Below are 16,514 nucleotides of genomic sequence, written 5' to 3'. Positions count from 1 at the left end.
ATGATTAGGCCCTTTTTTATTTCTTATTAGAGAAATTTTCTTGTTAGACATGGTTTTGCATTGTACGCACCATAAAATTAATTTATTGGGAGACCTAGGACAGTGTCCTGTTACCATAATTAGGCCATCAGGTACCATCCTATTTCTTTTTGCATTCTGACTGAGAAGGCCAACCGTCCTGTGGACAAGAAACACCTGTTTTCTTTTCAGAACACACAATGAAATAGTATTCAGGTACTTTTTATTAACTTTACTTTGGCTGGAACATTTATCCCCTGAAGCCCTGCAGAGTAAAGTGACATCTCCTGATGAAATCAGAGCTGATCAGCTACAGATTCCATGACTGCTATACTCTACCAATGAGCGCCTCATGACTCAGGCAGATGTTTCTCATGTTCTAGGCAATGAAAACCTTATGGCCTCTTCTATTATTATACTTCTCTCCCCTGCCATCCATTGACCAAAAGCCTGGCCCCTATCTGAAAACATCAACTTTGGGTTTATTTTGCTCTTTTTGAGAGGGAGGGGGAAAAGAATTGGAAGAGGGAGGGAGAGCGTTTTTTTGCTTGATAAAATGAACTCTCCTGAGGAGTATCCCAGAAGTTGGTCATTGCATGGAATTGCCTGTTATAAAGCTGGAGTCATAGTGCTTTCTGAACTGAACTTTACAACCCTCAGAATTCAAAAAAACAAACAAGCAGGATTTGTGATGAAGTCATTACATACATTGTCAAGTGACTCCTTTTTTGTGGCACCAGAAAGCCTGTGCATGTCTCACCAGGAAGTTTGCCCTAGTGGGCTCATAGGCAACATTCCATTAAGCTTCCAAGCCTAGCAATCACACCCCTGTCTAATGTTTTTTTGGGGAGCCAGGATATTGTTTTAAGAAGGGAAGTTTGTATGACTATTCTGGTGGGGTCAGGACAACAGTAGTCCAACATCAAAGGTGATCTTAAGAGAACCCTCTCTCTGCCTCATCTTTTTATATTCAAAAAGGTCATTTCTAAGCCAGCTATGAAAAACAAGGCCTTTCCTTAGGAGTTTACTGTTATTATTTTTCACTTGATTATAATCACTTGCATATCCCCCAAACAGATTTAAGAACAATAAACAAATACAAAAGGAAAAGGAACATCTCAAACATCTCATCAATAACAAAGACCTGCATCTGAAGGCATTTAAGTTCTCTGACTCTTTCACATCTCATTCCAAGCAAAGCTGGAATCCTACAGAGAGAGGAATCTAAAAGATAGGAAAATTATAAAAATAGTAGAGGAATGGAGTTGTTAGTCAGGATATTATCATTTGTAGGGGGAGGGGGGAAAGAGGGCCTCAGTAGAAACCTAGAGCACTTTATTCCTGTTAATGCTATGCTTTGTGATCCAGCTAAGGTCTTAACTTTTAAGTATCCCCACAACCACAAAAAAAAGTAAATCAAATGACCCTGAATTTTTGTTTAAAAAGTTGCTTTTTCTGAATTTGGAGCTTATAGTTTTAAAGTATACTATTTGAGGGAGGAAAATGTATACAGAAAGTTATCTATACACTCAGTCCTCAAAACCAAATTAGCCAAGTATATAACCTTTTAAAATTACATGGATGCAATATTTTAATGCAATGCTAACCTATTTTTGTTGTCTTCAAGACAGAGATTTGCTTGTGTTTTGGTGGGTTCTTTTGTTTTAATTTTCAAACTGTTGGTACAAAGTAGACACTAACCACAGATACTGAAACTGTGAAAATTGGTATAATTATATTTTCTGCCCTCCCATCCCCCCCTAGATTTAATGAAGGACTTCTAAGTACAATTTATCTTTGATAGATAGCCCCTTTGCCCAGAATGTTTATCAGACTGACTGCTGTCAGAAGGCACTCTCCTGGCTTTTTTTCCTTTGCCACTTATGACTCAGATGAATTTTAATAGGAGCAGAAAGCTTTTATTTGCACTGTAATTTCACTTAAGGATCATATCCTTCAGCAACTGGCAGACACTTGTATGTCTTGATTGCAAAACACACACTCAAGAGTAAAGAAACATGCAAAAGATGTTATTATTCAACCTGTCACATTGTCACAAATCTACTTAAAACTTCCCTTATCAGAGCTCCCAGTGAGCTTGCTTTCCCCCACCCGTAACATAGTAAACAATATACATTAATGTCCTTATCTGTGCTGAGAGGCAAATAACTAAGCTTATTGGGGGATGAAGGGATGGAAGGTAAGCTCTATACGTTCGTTGACATCCTGATTGATGCCCTTGAAAGGCTTTGAGTTAGAGTAGCTTTTTGCATGCAGAATGGTGCTAGGCAGGATCAGTCTTCTGCAAGACAAATACATTTTGGTGGGTGTCCTCACATCTCCTGGTGGTGGTTTCAGCTTCACAGTTAACACTCCTTCACGTTATTAGACTTGGTTTGAACCAAGTGTAGTTCCCAGAAGTATAGGGCCATCCCTGGGAGCCCCTCTTTCCTGGGGCCAGCCTGCCGGTCCTCGAGGGTGCCACTGGCCCTTTCTGAAGTCCCCATCTTGTTCTTGGAAGCAGAAGTTAGGCTCCTTTAAATATTCTTCTTCACCAGGAAACCGCTCCCTGCCCAGAGAGAAGACCCTACTGCACTGGGGAAAAACAAAACAAAACAAAACAAAAAAAACAAGCCAGTGGTTTCCATAGTGAATAGAATATTTTTAGTGGAATTTGTTGATATTTGTTTCGTCAAAATATCAGTTTGAATTTTAAATGCTATTCATTCTGGAATACTTATTGAAGTCTGTTTAAATGATTGATGAATAGCAGTGAGCTCTGTCCTCATGGAGGTGAGAGGCTGAAAGTTTGAGACAGAAATCTGCTGCCATCTACTGGTGCTCGGCACTCAATGCTCCCCAGGCTCACACTGAGCTCCCTGGATTGTCTCTGTTCATCAAGAATAAGTGTTTAAGTGGGGAGGTAGAAAGGGAAATTATGACCTGTTAAATTTGTATGGTTAGGCTTATTTTTCTTAATTATACAGTAGTATTTTACTAATTGCTTCTTTGTGTCTAACTTTGGAATAGGCATGTCCCTCCCATAACCATTTTAGATAGTTTTTTTTAACAATGTACTGAATACAGTATTTCATATTTAGTATATATAATTAAATTGTATTAAGAGCAATTTCTAGTTGAGATATTTTATTAGTGTATAATTCAGACTTCTAAAAACTAAAAAAAATTGTATTTGACAACAAAAATTCATGAAGAAATTCTACAACTTTTTTTTTTCTTTTAAGTATAAGGTACATATCTTAACCCAGCTTGCTGCAAAGTTGAACAAATTTATGTTGGAGAAGATAGCAGAGGACACAAGCAGTATTTTGAGATCGCCAATGCCTGGAGTGGTAGTTGCAGTCTCTGTGAAGCCAGGAGACATGGTAAGTGATATGACTTTTAAATATGGGCTGTATTGTAAGCTCCTCTCCTCAAATTGCCTTCACAGCATCCCTGAAAGCACAAATCAGTCTTTCCACTGCTTTCATTAGTCAGTAAAGTAGATTATAGTTCAGACCATATGCATTGACTATTTTTTACATCAGTTATACCCTCAGAAAACACAGTTTTGAGTGCCTAAGAAACCATTTGTGAATGGATTGGAAATTAGGCCAAATTCATTCTGTTGTGGTTAAGGGAAAATCTGGCTTTTAGTAGTATTTTACTTTAAAATATTTCCATTTAATATCATGAGTGCACTCAGGGCTTTGAACAGCGTTACAGGGAGGATCTTCTGGTCTTCCACAAGCAATACTGCTGAGAAAGAATTCTCTCAAAGGGAAACTTTCTCTTGGCATAGGGAATAAGGAGCTAATTGGGAAGAAGAAAAAGTAGGACCCCCCAAAATGCATCTTCCATGACCTGGGGATAAGTTCTATGTTGAGTTCACCTTGAAGTTCAACTTTGTAATACTGAAGCACAAAGAATAGTTTGTTATTGTTTAATTAGTAAGCTCTTAATCCCTAAGGATAAGATTGTGCCTCCACCTCCAGGAGTGTATTGAATGGTCAGGTTAGTAGCAATACTGGCATGTTCCAGCACCCTTTTACAGAAATCTTTCTATCAATTAATTAGAAAAAGGAAATAATCTTTGGTGTAATCAACGATCTTTACAAAGGCTTTCTGGGTGATGTAATGGTAAGAGGGAAACCCCCCCCCCCAATCTAGGTAGGTTTTATTGAACTCTATGGTAGTACAGGCACAAGATTCTATTTTATGTTTTAGTTAAGTCTGAAGTTTACATAATTTCTTTTAAAGATCGAATTGAATTTTCTTCCTTGTTTTATTATTAATATAAATGAAATAACAAATGCCAACACCAACAGTGACTAGTCTACATTTTTAGAAACGGTATACAAAAAAGCATTTGCAGCCAGTGAAAGCTAGTATAGAAGCAGAAACTATTAGAACTGAAATTAGCCTAGAAGGTAGAAAAATGATTTAATAAATAATTCACCTTAGAAGATAGAATGTATAACTCCTAGCATTTCTATAAAGAAAAAAAAGGATGTAAAATTCTCAAGTAATGATGAATTCTCAGTTTTGTTTTGCTGTTGCTGGCAAAGATCATGCATTCAGATTTTGTGATTTGGATTTGGAGCATGCAATAAAAAGATAAGTAAAGGCTGATGACTTTTTTTTTTTTACAGCCTACTCAATATTCTTGGTCCTGAAGGTATAGGATTAGGAGAAGCTAGATCTTGGGCTATAGAATTCAGAAATCCCCCCCCCCCAACATAATCAGAGGAAACCCACAAACTTCCTGGTAAAGTAGAATACGAGGGTTTTTGTTTTTTATATATTCTTGTTCAGCTTTTTGCTGGGGGCATGGAACAGCAAGACGTTTGAACAAGCTGAACTTGTCAGTACTTACTAATTGTGTAGTTTTAATTACAAAATTGGCTTTTTAAGAAGGATTTAACTTAAATCCTTCCTTTTCCAGGACCAGTGTCAAAACCTGCAATAAGTGAGGTAGCATTAGCTATCTGGGCTAAATAAGTGGTGGGACAGAATGGTTCAGATTTCATGTTGTGGCTATTAACTACAACTGCCTAGAGGGTAGCAAAAAGAACTGGAATGTACTCATCAGTGTAGACTTTTTTCAAACCACCATTTCCTCAGAGTCTAATTTCTACACTGACTAAAAATGGAAATCAATGATACAGTTTATGTTTACCAATGAATAATTTGCTTTATGAAAACTGGGGGGGGGGTATGACAAAAAGGAGCAAGATAACATTGCTATTCGACTTTATTCAAGCAGTTAAATAGTTGTCTGTATTTTTAAAAAGTGAAACCCACCTGAACATAGGTTTTCAAGACTGGTATAGCCTGAGAACTGTTAAACATATTATTTTATTGAAATTATCAAGTAAGAACTATTCGTTAGAGTTGCTGGGACGTTTTTCTCATGAGTCACGTGAACTGGCCTGAGAACCAGCTTATGTTAGTGCTGTTCTATCAGAAAGTACTTTAGGGGATAAAAACTCTTGCCATGGTTTGTGCAGCCTGTAGCAGCCACCACACTTCTCAAATGCTTTGGGCTAGGGTTCCTAAGCCATCCAGGTAAAGAATATGTTTGCTTTGGTCCTGTTTCCAAAGCTCACTGTGGTCCCTCCTCTCATGCTTTTCACACTTTGTATGTACCATTGTGTTTGGATAAAGCTGTGTTCTCTGTTAAGTTGTTGCCATTTGTGAAAAGTAGCCTGGCACTGCCACAGAAGTTAGGGGAGGTTTTTAATCCTTTAGTTTTCACCAATTTAGAATCTAATTCTTCTCCAAAGAACTAAATTGTAAGAAATTTCTCCTCATTTGACAAAAGGTCCCAGGTTTACTTTACTGCCTCTTTAGAAAACTAGTACTCTTCACCTGAGTTTTGCCCAGTTTTAGGCCACCATCCACTTGCAAAGAAACTCTAGCTGTTCTGCTTAGAATACAGTGGCTGTCAAGGAGCCAAGGCCTGTTATCACTGAGGCCTCCTAAAGCAGATAGCTCAGGAGATAGCCAAGGAAAACCAAAGACCCCTCAAGTCTTCAGCTCTTCTTTTGAAAAAATATTTCTAAAAACCTTAAATCCGTTTAGCTGCTCAATTCTTACTTAGGACTAAGTAAATCTTAAAAAGAATCCTTATATTTCAAGCCAAGTAAGCACAAATAACCAATGTTTCCATGAAATGCCTGTTGAAAGAATGAAGACATTTGTAAAAGTGGTGGGGGTTGGGGAGATGACAACACAGGAGCATTGTAGCAGAGAGATCCAAGTAGAAAGTAGTACACCAAAACAACATCAACAGCAGAAAAAACAAACAAACCTGAATTTTGTTCTGAATCTCTATAGTTATTTCAGGGTGACCAGGTACAGTTGGAACTCTGTAACATGTATTTAAAATCCTGTGAGCTAAGTTGTTTGAAATGCAGGTTCCCTTTCCCTAAGCATAAAAGAGAAAATTTACTATAATTAGGAACATTTTGTTCTAGGCTTCACACAGTGTGGCTTCCTTAAAGCTCTCTAAAATATATTTCTTTACATTTAACATTTAATGTGACGGTTATTTCCTTTTTTTAAAGGCCTTCACTTTTCCGTGTAGCTGACAAACTAACTTTTTCTTTTGTCTACAACTGTTTACCGTCTGGAAATAGGTATTAGTAAATCAGATGCTAGTTAGTAGATTGGGGGGGGTAGGAGTGGAGCAGATATTTTCAAGAAAAGAATTAGAAATGTAATTCAGAAGAAAATTTAATATCAAATTATAAATCATTATACGGACTGGAATGGGAAAGCAGTATTTGCCTTATATAAAATAGAAGTATTTCTTTTCAATGACTGATTTGAATGTTTCTATACCTTTAACACTGTGCTAAACTAAAAAACATTGATACTAATTAATTAAAGCCACTGCTTTTTTTTTTTCCCATACCTAGCATTTTCTAATGGGTATAATTTTTCTATCATATCTTTTAACAGAAAAAAATTTTTTTTCTTCATTAAAACCCTGGAAAAATGATTTTCCTTCCCCATAATACCACGTGACTCAGGACTGATGAACTTATTGCACAATTTTTGTTTTGACTTTGAAGTGTAAAAGAAAGTGAGCATGAACACTTTTGTTTTGTTAGCCCTTTGCTTCTCCTGGTGTCAGGGAAAAAAACATCAAAAAATCCCAAGGGAGAATTTTAGCATTGTATTTAATTCAAGCCCTTCCTGGTTGTGTTTAGATTGAGTAATCATCTCAGATTTGCATTGAAAATATTCATCTCATCTTTAAAAAGAGGCCTGCAAAGGGCTGTATTCAATTTACAATCATGGGATAACTTTTTCCTCTAAGGAAAATAGAGTTCTTCATTACTTTATAAACTCAGGTAAAATAACAGGCTGGCAAAAGGTACCTGTTGCTTTTCATGGCATCTACTTTGGTTACAGATTTTGTTTTCCTGTTGCCCAGTGCAAATTCTGACTTGGCAGCACCTACCAGAATGTGCGGCTGTCCGGCTGAGCTGTAGAAGAACACCACTGTAAGGGAACTGGCATTTAAAGGCAGGCAGCATTGGTTACTGGAGGGCATAGCTTTGCTGACAGTTTTCTTAGGTGGTTTGCTGTATTGTAGATCACATAAGTAACCAAGCTGCCCCTCGTTGCAAGTTATTGACTAGAGCATCCCCCTTTGACTGTTTCCTACTAATCTCTGCTCCTTCCAAATAGTAGTATTTCTAAGAGTTGAAACCTGTGTTATTTTGGGAAACACGGGTGCTCCATTTCAGAATATAGAACTTATACTTCCCTTTTCTCTCAAAATTTTTTGGTTCATAGCTGAATTTGAAAGAATGGTGAATAAGAGAGGCATTTGTTTTTTCAGCTTTTGAAAGAGACAGTACTGAGCCAGATTTGAAAGCTCTTTGATTGTGAGGTATTTGGAGTATCCCAGGGTTAGATTTGATACCGAAGACCAGTGGACATAACCATTAGATTTCTATCTATACCCCTGTTTGGGGAGTGGGAGGAGAGTTCTTCTGGCTCAGCCTAGGAACCTGCTCGATGACTTCAAAGGTTTTTCGATCTCTGATGCCTTTGATTCCCATTTATAAAGTGATTGCAGTACTTAATTATTTTACAATAGGGTTAGTCATGGTCTTTATTTAAATTCCCTAACCTCAAACACATCTAAAACATACACATGAGTGCATAAAGAAGTACGCATTTCTTTGTTTTCTGTTTGCAGTACTACTTTATATAAAGTCTTTGGACTTCTTAAAATGTGTATATTCTGTTACTGTTGAGTAGTCCATTAACATTCAAATGTTATTTACCAGGAGGAAATCTGTTTTGTAAGAGTTGTTATTTTTTGCTTTTAAAGGTAAGGTTATCCTTGTTTCAAACTCAGACTGTTTTGAAGATGGCCACTTTCAGCCTTACTAAAACAAAATAGCCTTTGTTGTCTTTATGCTCAAAAAAGTGTCATTCTACTACAAAGCCTTTTCCATGGCAAGGACCTCTACAAAGGTATAGCAACCAAACTGATTTCTAAAAGCGGAAGGACACCAGAAAATTCATTTCAAATAGCGTCAGCTTTTAGCTAGTTTTCCTTGCATTTACACACTTTGGCTCCAAAAGGCCTACCCTGGAAGGAAGGCAGTGAGGAATAAGGTGTTTTTATCATTTTAAACAAAGGTTGAGGAAAATAACGTACTAGAGCATTAGATTTTTAACTCCTTTTTTTTCTCCCGAGGAACCCTGTACCCTGATCGGGTGGCCATTGTAACCTGCCAGCAGATCAAGTTCCTTGAAAATAGAGAAGAGCAGACAAGGACCTAGGCTTAGAGAGGCCATTCAGTTTCATGTATGTTAACTGAATGCCTACTATGTGTGAGAAATTGTGTTTGTATGGGTTATAGAGGTTATACAGAAATGACAGGAGCAAGTGTCAAACCTTCTTTTGAATGCCCCTCTGAATGAGTCAGTCCATGGAAGAAGCCCATTCAAAGACTTGGTAAAACCAAGACAATAATAAATTTGGCATTGTTTTTCTTAAGTCTTCCTTTATAATTTGTTGATCATATCATCACTGCTTAAATACAGAAAAAAATCCCTGTGGTCTCCCTCTTTCCCCCTCCCCCAAATACCTAAATATGTTGGGATGTGAATACACATTCTCTTCTTTGGGAAATATCATGGGATATTTACCAGCCTATCTTCCAGGCTCAGAAAAAAAGTTATTAAAATCAGATCCTAGCAGTTCCTTTTAACCATATCCGAGATGCCTTTTTCCTTGTGGCTGTTAACTGTGCCTTTCTTAGGATCTGAGGGCCTTAAAATGCATTGCATTCAAGCACCTGTGTTCTAAATAGAACAGTCTTTAAAAATGTAATTGAAGGATTTTCACTTTTGTAGAAGAATCAGCAGGGTTGATATTGATCCATCTTTTTAGGGAGCCACAGTGCACCAGAAGGTGATACTGTAGAGGGCCCTGTAAGCCCTCAGAGCCTTCTGTCTAATTTGGCAGAAAAACACAGAATGTAGGACAACAAAAGAAGGCTCCTTTTTCCATTTAAAAAAAAAAAAAAAAAAAACCTCCATCCCACTCACCCCTCTTCCCCAAAAAGAGGGCTTAATTTTTCAGCTGCACACAGTGATTTGGTGCTCACTCTTGCATTGAAACAGTTGCTGTCTGAACAGGCAGGAAACAGTTTTCTTTTAATTGCTGAAATCATTCGGAAGTGCCTCATGCCCTGCTTCTATACAGCAGATGCTGTGCATTAATTGGCCTGCGTAGAAGTGACCCAGGGTTCCTTGCAGCGGGCCCAATTTTAGGCAGAGGGTTTAAATAGCTTATTTATTATTTTGTATAATCTGGCGTACATTATGTGCGCCTGCACGTGTTGTATTTCATGGTCTGCAGTTTCTAATGTCATGTGGGTTTCAAAACCTGTGTTTCTCTGGTAATGTACTAGCAGCAGGTAAGCTCAAAATACCATCCATCAGGAGCTAATTTTTTACCCAGATACTCCAATGACTGATGAACCTGTCTTTTGTATGAATGTTTAGCACAGTGGAAAGCCATATGCCACTGGCACAGTTTCCTATGAATTCTTTACAGTTGCTAGAGGCTCAGTCTTTAAAAACTATACATTTCGATGATATTTGTGTCCCCTCTCCCACATTTAACATATAACCTTCTAAAACTACACTAGTTTTAGTCAACAAAACGGGGTTGTGTCTTTCTTAAAGGAAATATGAATCCCGTAATCCTTTTCTTTATCAGAAATATTACTGCACTCTTAATAGGAAACCTTGTTTTGTTGCTCCCCGTCTGTTCAAAACAGACCTTAGCCCATTAGAAGGGCCTCCCTTGTGTGGGAAGACCACAGCTGTTACTGTAAATCTCATCCAGTAACTGTATCACCCCCATTTTGTGGCTCTGAAGGATGAAATTGAGAAATGGAATACTGTGCAGTCATCCTTTACATCTCCAATTTTAGGCCTTTGCCATCATTTTCATGCTTTTATTCCAAATCAAATAACATTAGTGAGCTACACCACCTTCTGATGAATGAATATCTGCTCTTGAAAGCAGACTTTAAAGTCTTTACTTTTGAGGAGCTTCCTTTTCTGCTTGCTTGAGATCTTTTTTTTTTTTCCTTTCTCCTTCTTTCTCTTCGTACCGACATTATTTTTGAGTTCATGAGGATGCGTATAGTCAGCAAGGACACATTGCCACCAAATGGGCCCTCCCTTGTGAATTTTCACAGTGAATGTAGGAATAAGCTAAGTTCACAAACAACTTGAGTACATTTCTGTTCCTTTAAATCTTTGCAAAAAAAAAAGTGACTCTAACATCATATGAAGGATATTGGGGACTTTAATCAGGAATAAGAAGTAGTTTAGATCATTAGCACAACAAAGCAAACTATAAGCTTGAAGATAAAAGTCTCTGGGGAAAGAGTCCTCTGAAAATAAATGGGACTTGATAGATTTCCATATCATTTATAACTTCCCTTAATTACACTTGGAAGACTTGCCAGTAAAACTGGAAAATTGGCAGCCTATATCCATTATAGTAATTTTGCCGACCATGGCAAGCAGCTGGCTTTACTGGATTTTATTTCCCATCACTCACAATTAATCATCAGCTGGAGATGTCTGAAACTCTTCAGAATGGAGCAATACTGTGTGACATTCAGGCCTCCTTAAAATGCTAAAATCTGCTGAGTAAATGGGCCGAGTTTTCCTTCAAGCTAACTCATTTTGGTGCAAGGCAGGCTGCTGCTAAATGAATGCCACTTTGATAATCGGATGCGAATGTGAACCTTGACCCTGTGTCAAAGAAAAGGATGCAATAAGCTGGATGAAAGATACAGGATTCAAGTCTACAAACTTTACACCAATTAGACAAGGAGTGGAGAAATACATCAGGCTGACTGGGTTCATCAAACAGACTTGTGGGGCTTGTGACTATTCTGTAAGCCTAACACTGAAGACGTCCTGTCACAATCAGTAAGTCTTTAGCAGATGCTTCACAAAAGTGTTAGAGAAGTGCACCTACCCCCAAAGATCCTTCAGGCCCAGCACTGCACACGCAGATGTGATGGGAACTCTCTTATTATACCTCTGCATTTGAAAGAGCCAACTCTGAGAGCACAATTAGTGCTGTGCCCTTGCTAAGGACATGAGGAAAATCTCAGGGCCACTCCTGGGTAAGGTCCCTGGGCTGCATACCCGGAGTTCTTTATCAGTCATCAGGGCCCCGGGGGCGAGGGGGGGTTACATAATATGGTACAGATCTAGATTGTTTCTGTTTTTTGCTCTTTGATACATATATTAATCACACAAGACCAGCATAGCCACCAGGTTTTTGAGATGGAAAGTTCTGACAGCAAGCTTAAGTCATTTCAGTTTTGTCTGAGAACTGTGGTAACTGGTGGTACAGCACACCACAGTAAAGCATTACAGAGCCAGTCCAAGGAAAACCCAATTATCGATGCAGTCATTTTTATGTTAGCTTTGGCAGGGACGCATATTTAGATTGTGTTCAGTGGCATTAAGTTAATGCAGCATTCATTTGGTTCCCTAATGCAGATTTTTGATGGCTGAAGTGATTTGAAATTGGATCAAGTCAGATCATGGCTATCGCTGTGCTCTATGTAGAAACATATACAATTTAATGATTTTAAAATTGTCTTACTGTTTCTGTGAGCTGTCAGGACGGTTGTTTAATATTGTTTTGAGTGACGTGATTGAAAACAGTCTAAAATCATTTTGGAGATGAAATGACTAAGATTTTCATTTACAGGCTAAATAATCTGCACAGGGCAAACGATGAAGACAATTATGAAGTCAAAGAAATAGGGAAAAAACCCAGTGAATTAAAGAGCAATAAAATATTAATTCTCAAATTCATTGTCTTATGGCACAAAGGAAAGTATCCTAGTGGTTGAGCACAAGAATCATGATTCGCCATGCCCAGGGTTGCTCTCTTTAAAATAATTTTAAGCCTATGTTGTCCATGGTCACAAGACCCAAGAGAAAATGTTTTTATTTGGGTAATGGAATCAGTACTATTTTAAAAATTAATAAGCCATCAAACATTCTATGGCTTTCTAAATTTTATGTTTCTTAAAATTTGCCCCATTAAAAATACACGAATTAATAGTGTTGAGACACTCAACCTCATTGCCTCTGGCTCTCTGTCCCCTACAGCCATGGCATCTTATGCAGCTGCTTATTATTATTGCCATCTGCATGTGCAAACTCATATAGTAAAATGAAAAGTGGTAGTTTTAATGTTTTCTTGGATTTGTCATGTGGGCATCCTTATAATGGCTTTTTTTGTCCCTTTTCTTCTTAAGCCAAGTGAAATATCATGGGGACTGGGTAGGGGGTTGATTTTGCCCCTTGTGTTCACAGTTTTAGCAAGTGGTTTAATATAAAATCCACGTGAAGATGCAAAACTCTCCGGTATCTGGCAGATTCAAAGCAATGAGAAGAAAGACAAAGCCATTGGAAGGAAGAGAGAATAAAACAGGAAGAGCAGCTCAAGAAAGGAAGTTAGACCTAGTATAAGGAGGCTAGAAGAGGCAGCAGAAAGAGAGAGAGCAATTTGGCACAGTAATAGTGACCTCAAGAGAATTGTTGCTCAGTATACACGTGTAGGGCTGAATATACATAAACTGCCCATACCCTGAAAAGCTCAGGCATGGTGCACTGAGAGTGCCTCGACTCTGAAGTCTAAGAACCCGAGTTCTCTGACAATACCTTTGTCACCTTCAGTCTCTTCGTGTTTCCTTATCTGTAAAACAAGGGCGGGGGGGGGGGGCTTAGGCTAGATGGCCTCTGAGACCCTCTCCAGCTCTGAATCTAGGGTCCTGTGTATGTGAAACACTTGGCAGAATAAATCCATCTCTCTCTTCACGTACCCGTAGTCGAAGTTGAACGATTCATTTGGGGCATAATTATCATTGTTTTGCTTCCCACTTTTCCTTTTACTACTATTCTAACTTCTGTATGATTAAAATAGAAGCTTTTCCTTTTCCAGTGTTTTTTTTGGCTTTAGTTTAATACAATCTAGTAGGTAGGTCATGGTTCTAGCCTTTCAGGGGTCGTATCTGGAGATGAAGGGCAGGTACTGCTTCCCATCCTTCTCGTTCCCTGTCCTGATTTATACAGTAATTCGTCAAAGAACCCACCATTTTGTCACCCCTAATTGGCATTACTGTATTTCCTCTGAGCTGCCCTTTTTGAATCATTTTCACCTGGCATCTGAATTCCATGGTGAGTGTCTCACCGACTTATGAGGGTTTTCTTCATCATCCAGCGGGACAGAAGTGAAGGCAGCTCACAGAATGTTTCAAAGACCAGCTCTCCAGCACAGTCAGTGCCAGCACTGAAGCTTTGGCATTCCATCTCTTCCTATATTTTTGTGCCAGAAAAAAACAACTCACCACCTGAACAACAGAGGAAAGGAATACATAGGGTTTCCAGGCCCTTATGGCTGCCAGTAAGACAGCTTGTACCACGGGTGGGGGGGGGGGGGGGGGGGGGGGGGATGAGGACTTTGAGTCCCTGTAGATCATCTGGGGATTTCAGGAAAGAATATTCTCCAGGCACTTCTTCAAGCATTGGACAAAACCAAACCACACCAAAGAGGGGTGAATAAGAAGAGTCTGGCACACCTGGCCCTAGAGTTCTTCCCCCACACCCCTACCCCAATTTAGTTTCCTAAAGGCAGTTGTGAAGATAAGACCTTTTCTTTAACAAAGGTAAAAAAAAAAAAAAAAATCCAGCCCAAGCAGTCAGTGTTTGTCAGTAAGGGACAAAGAGGCAAAGGGCTTGTAGTGACAGTTGATTCCTAAATGGAAGCTGTTCAATGTCAGTGGGTTGCACCTGACTCAGCCTGAGCATGCTTCACACCAAATGCAAACAAGTGCAGAAATTAAACTTGAACGTTGTGCTCTGAAAGCCAAGGGCTGCATGAAGAAGGAGCTGTCAGCTGCTGCCTCGGGTCCATGCTGCCATAGAGATTGTGCTTCCTCTGAATAGGTATGGTTAGCTGCTCTTGAAGTCATCTAGTCAGAGCTGGTGTGCCAGTCCGGGGCTTGTAGCAAAAGCCCCAGTCTTTCCCTAAGGCCCCAAAATTTGTGGTTCTCAAATAAGGAATCTGCATGGTACAAAACAAACCCCTAGATCATAGGCGAGGTTCTACAGCCATCAGTGGGAGGATATGTCTGAATCAGCTTTTAATTTGTAAAATAAATGGGCTTTTTCTTTCTTGTCTGTTCCCCACTGAAGGCCCCTGCTGTGCTATGGGCAAAAATCCCTATCCTTTGGTAAAACACTTGTTGATAACTTCACTGCTAAGAACATTTCCATAGTGCTTACTATGTGCCAGGCGCTGTATTAAGCACTTTACAATTCTGGTCTCATTTGATCCTCACAACAACCCTGAAAAGTAGGTGCTATTATTATTCATTGTACAGTTGAGGAAACTGAGGCAAAGCGAGGTTAAGTGACTTGGCCAGGGTCACATTGCTGGTGTCTGAGGTCAAATTTGAACTCAGGTCTTCCTGACTCTAGGTCTAGCATTCTATCTACCGTACCACATAGCTGCCTCTAAGAAAAAAAGATACTACAGAATTAAAATATTTTTAAACACTAAGACTTTAAAATTTTTGTTTATTTTTATTTTCCTAGGTGTCTGAAGGTCAAGAGATTTGCGTGATTGAAGCTATGAAAATGCAGAACAGTATGGGGGCAGGGAAAACTGGCAAGGTAAGATCAGCCAGCTGTTGATCTTATGAAAACTTGTGGTCTCCAGGGTGCCAAAGAAAACTTGAGTTTGCGAATTACAATCACAAAGCAAGAAAGGGGCCTTATAAATTAACTTAAGTCTATCTAGTTCCTTTTCTTTATTTATGAAAAAACTGAGGGAGAGTAATTTGTGTAAGGGTTGCACAGCTAGTGACTGGTTCAGCACTAGACCAGGTCTTCTCACTGAACCTAGTACTTTTTCCACTGCACAATGACAGATAATTAAATTGGGCCAAAAGTTAAACCAATTCCTGCCCAGCCCTTTTCCCCTCAAAAGAAGACATGAATATTCAGGTAGCAAAAGAACAATGGTTCTTAATTTTAATGTCTTTCAAATTGAGGGGTCTTTAATTTTTAATGTTTACATCTGTCTTGGAGGCAGTTATCTGAGACTTAGGTGACACAGCAGGGGATGGTTTTACAGATTGCAAAAATTAATGTAAATCGGTTTCTCACAATAATTTCTTCATAAAGAGAACAATTCAGTTTTAGATCAAGTACTGAAAAGTCCCTGGGTATACATTACTACTTAGCAGTTTAGCAAAGGCATTTGGCATTTCTGTGCTCCTGAAGCCTCTGCTTGTGAGTCACAAACCCTAACAGGTCCTACCAAGATGTAAAGCATTTGAGCATGTCCTGGTGATAGATTGTACATACCTGTTGTCTGAAACCAGCCTCACCAAGTTTAGGAGATGATAACTATGCTATGGCCACAGGAAGGTGAAACTGTTGGCCATAGTGATTCTCAAAGACATGTACTAAATTGTAGAGGGCCAGAGTCTGCCAGGGAGGGGGTGACCACACTAACAAAATTATAGATCTTTGAAGTAAAGATGCAGAATTTTAAGTTTCATTCACATCTATAAAAAACATTTGAGCAAAAAATTATTCTTCCTAAGATTCAAGTGTCATAATTTGTAACCAAATACTTTGAAAGTGTACATTTGTGTTGGTTTAGAAATATTCAAAATGTAGATCTAAGTAGTATGATAATCCTGGCCCAATCATGTGTGACCCTGGATTGAGTGAGGTAATATCTTGTGGTTCAGTCATATTTATAAGATAAGACGTTCAAACCAGATAACCTCTAAGGGCACTTCAGGCTCCTAAGACTGGTATTAATAGAGTTGTGGCTTTCTTGCAATACCCTGTTGGCTTTAGCAAAACAGCCCCTGAAAAGTGACAAATTCAGTCAC

At 38.7% G+C, this 16,514-nt stretch overlaps 2 protein-coding genes across 4 annotated transcripts in view; one reads left to right on the top strand and one right to left on the bottom strand.

Annotated features, from left to right (window-relative positions):
• The window catches only part of PCCA (propionyl-CoA carboxylase subunit alpha), a 473,473-nt gene that overhangs the window by 454,574 nt on the left and 2,385 nt on the right, over positions 1-16,514 (top strand). For all 3 annotated transcript variants that reach the window (XM_027854094.1, XM_027854095.1, XM_027854098.1), the window contains 2 exons: positions 3,264-3,404; positions 15,202-15,279. In XM_027854094.1, coding sequence (XP_027709895.1) covers positions 3,264-3,404; positions 15,202-15,279 — 219 coding nt within the window. The remainder of the gene's footprint in view (positions 1-3,263; positions 3,405-15,201; positions 15,280-16,514) is intronic.
• GGACT (gamma-glutamylamine cyclotransferase) overlaps positions 2,028-16,514 on the bottom strand; it is a 71,547-nt gene continuing 57,060 nt past the window's right edge. Inside the window, exon 4 of the mRNA XM_027854103.1 lies at positions 2,028-2,613. Within this exon, the coding sequence (XP_027709904.1) occupies positions 2,404-2,613 (210 nt within the window). The 3' untranslated portion in view covers positions 2,028-2,403. The remainder of the gene's footprint in view (positions 2,614-16,514) is intronic.

This window comes from Vombatus ursinus, unplaced genomic scaffold (genome assembly GCF_900497805.2).
Source record: "Vombatus ursinus unplaced genomic scaffold, bare-nosed wombat genome assembly UNPS02010304.1, whole genome shotgun sequence".
Classification (NCBI taxonomy): Eukaryota; Metazoa; Chordata; class Mammalia; order Diprotodontia; family Vombatidae; genus Vombatus; species Vombatus ursinus.
This window is presented reverse-complemented; position numbering and strand designations above follow the sequence as displayed.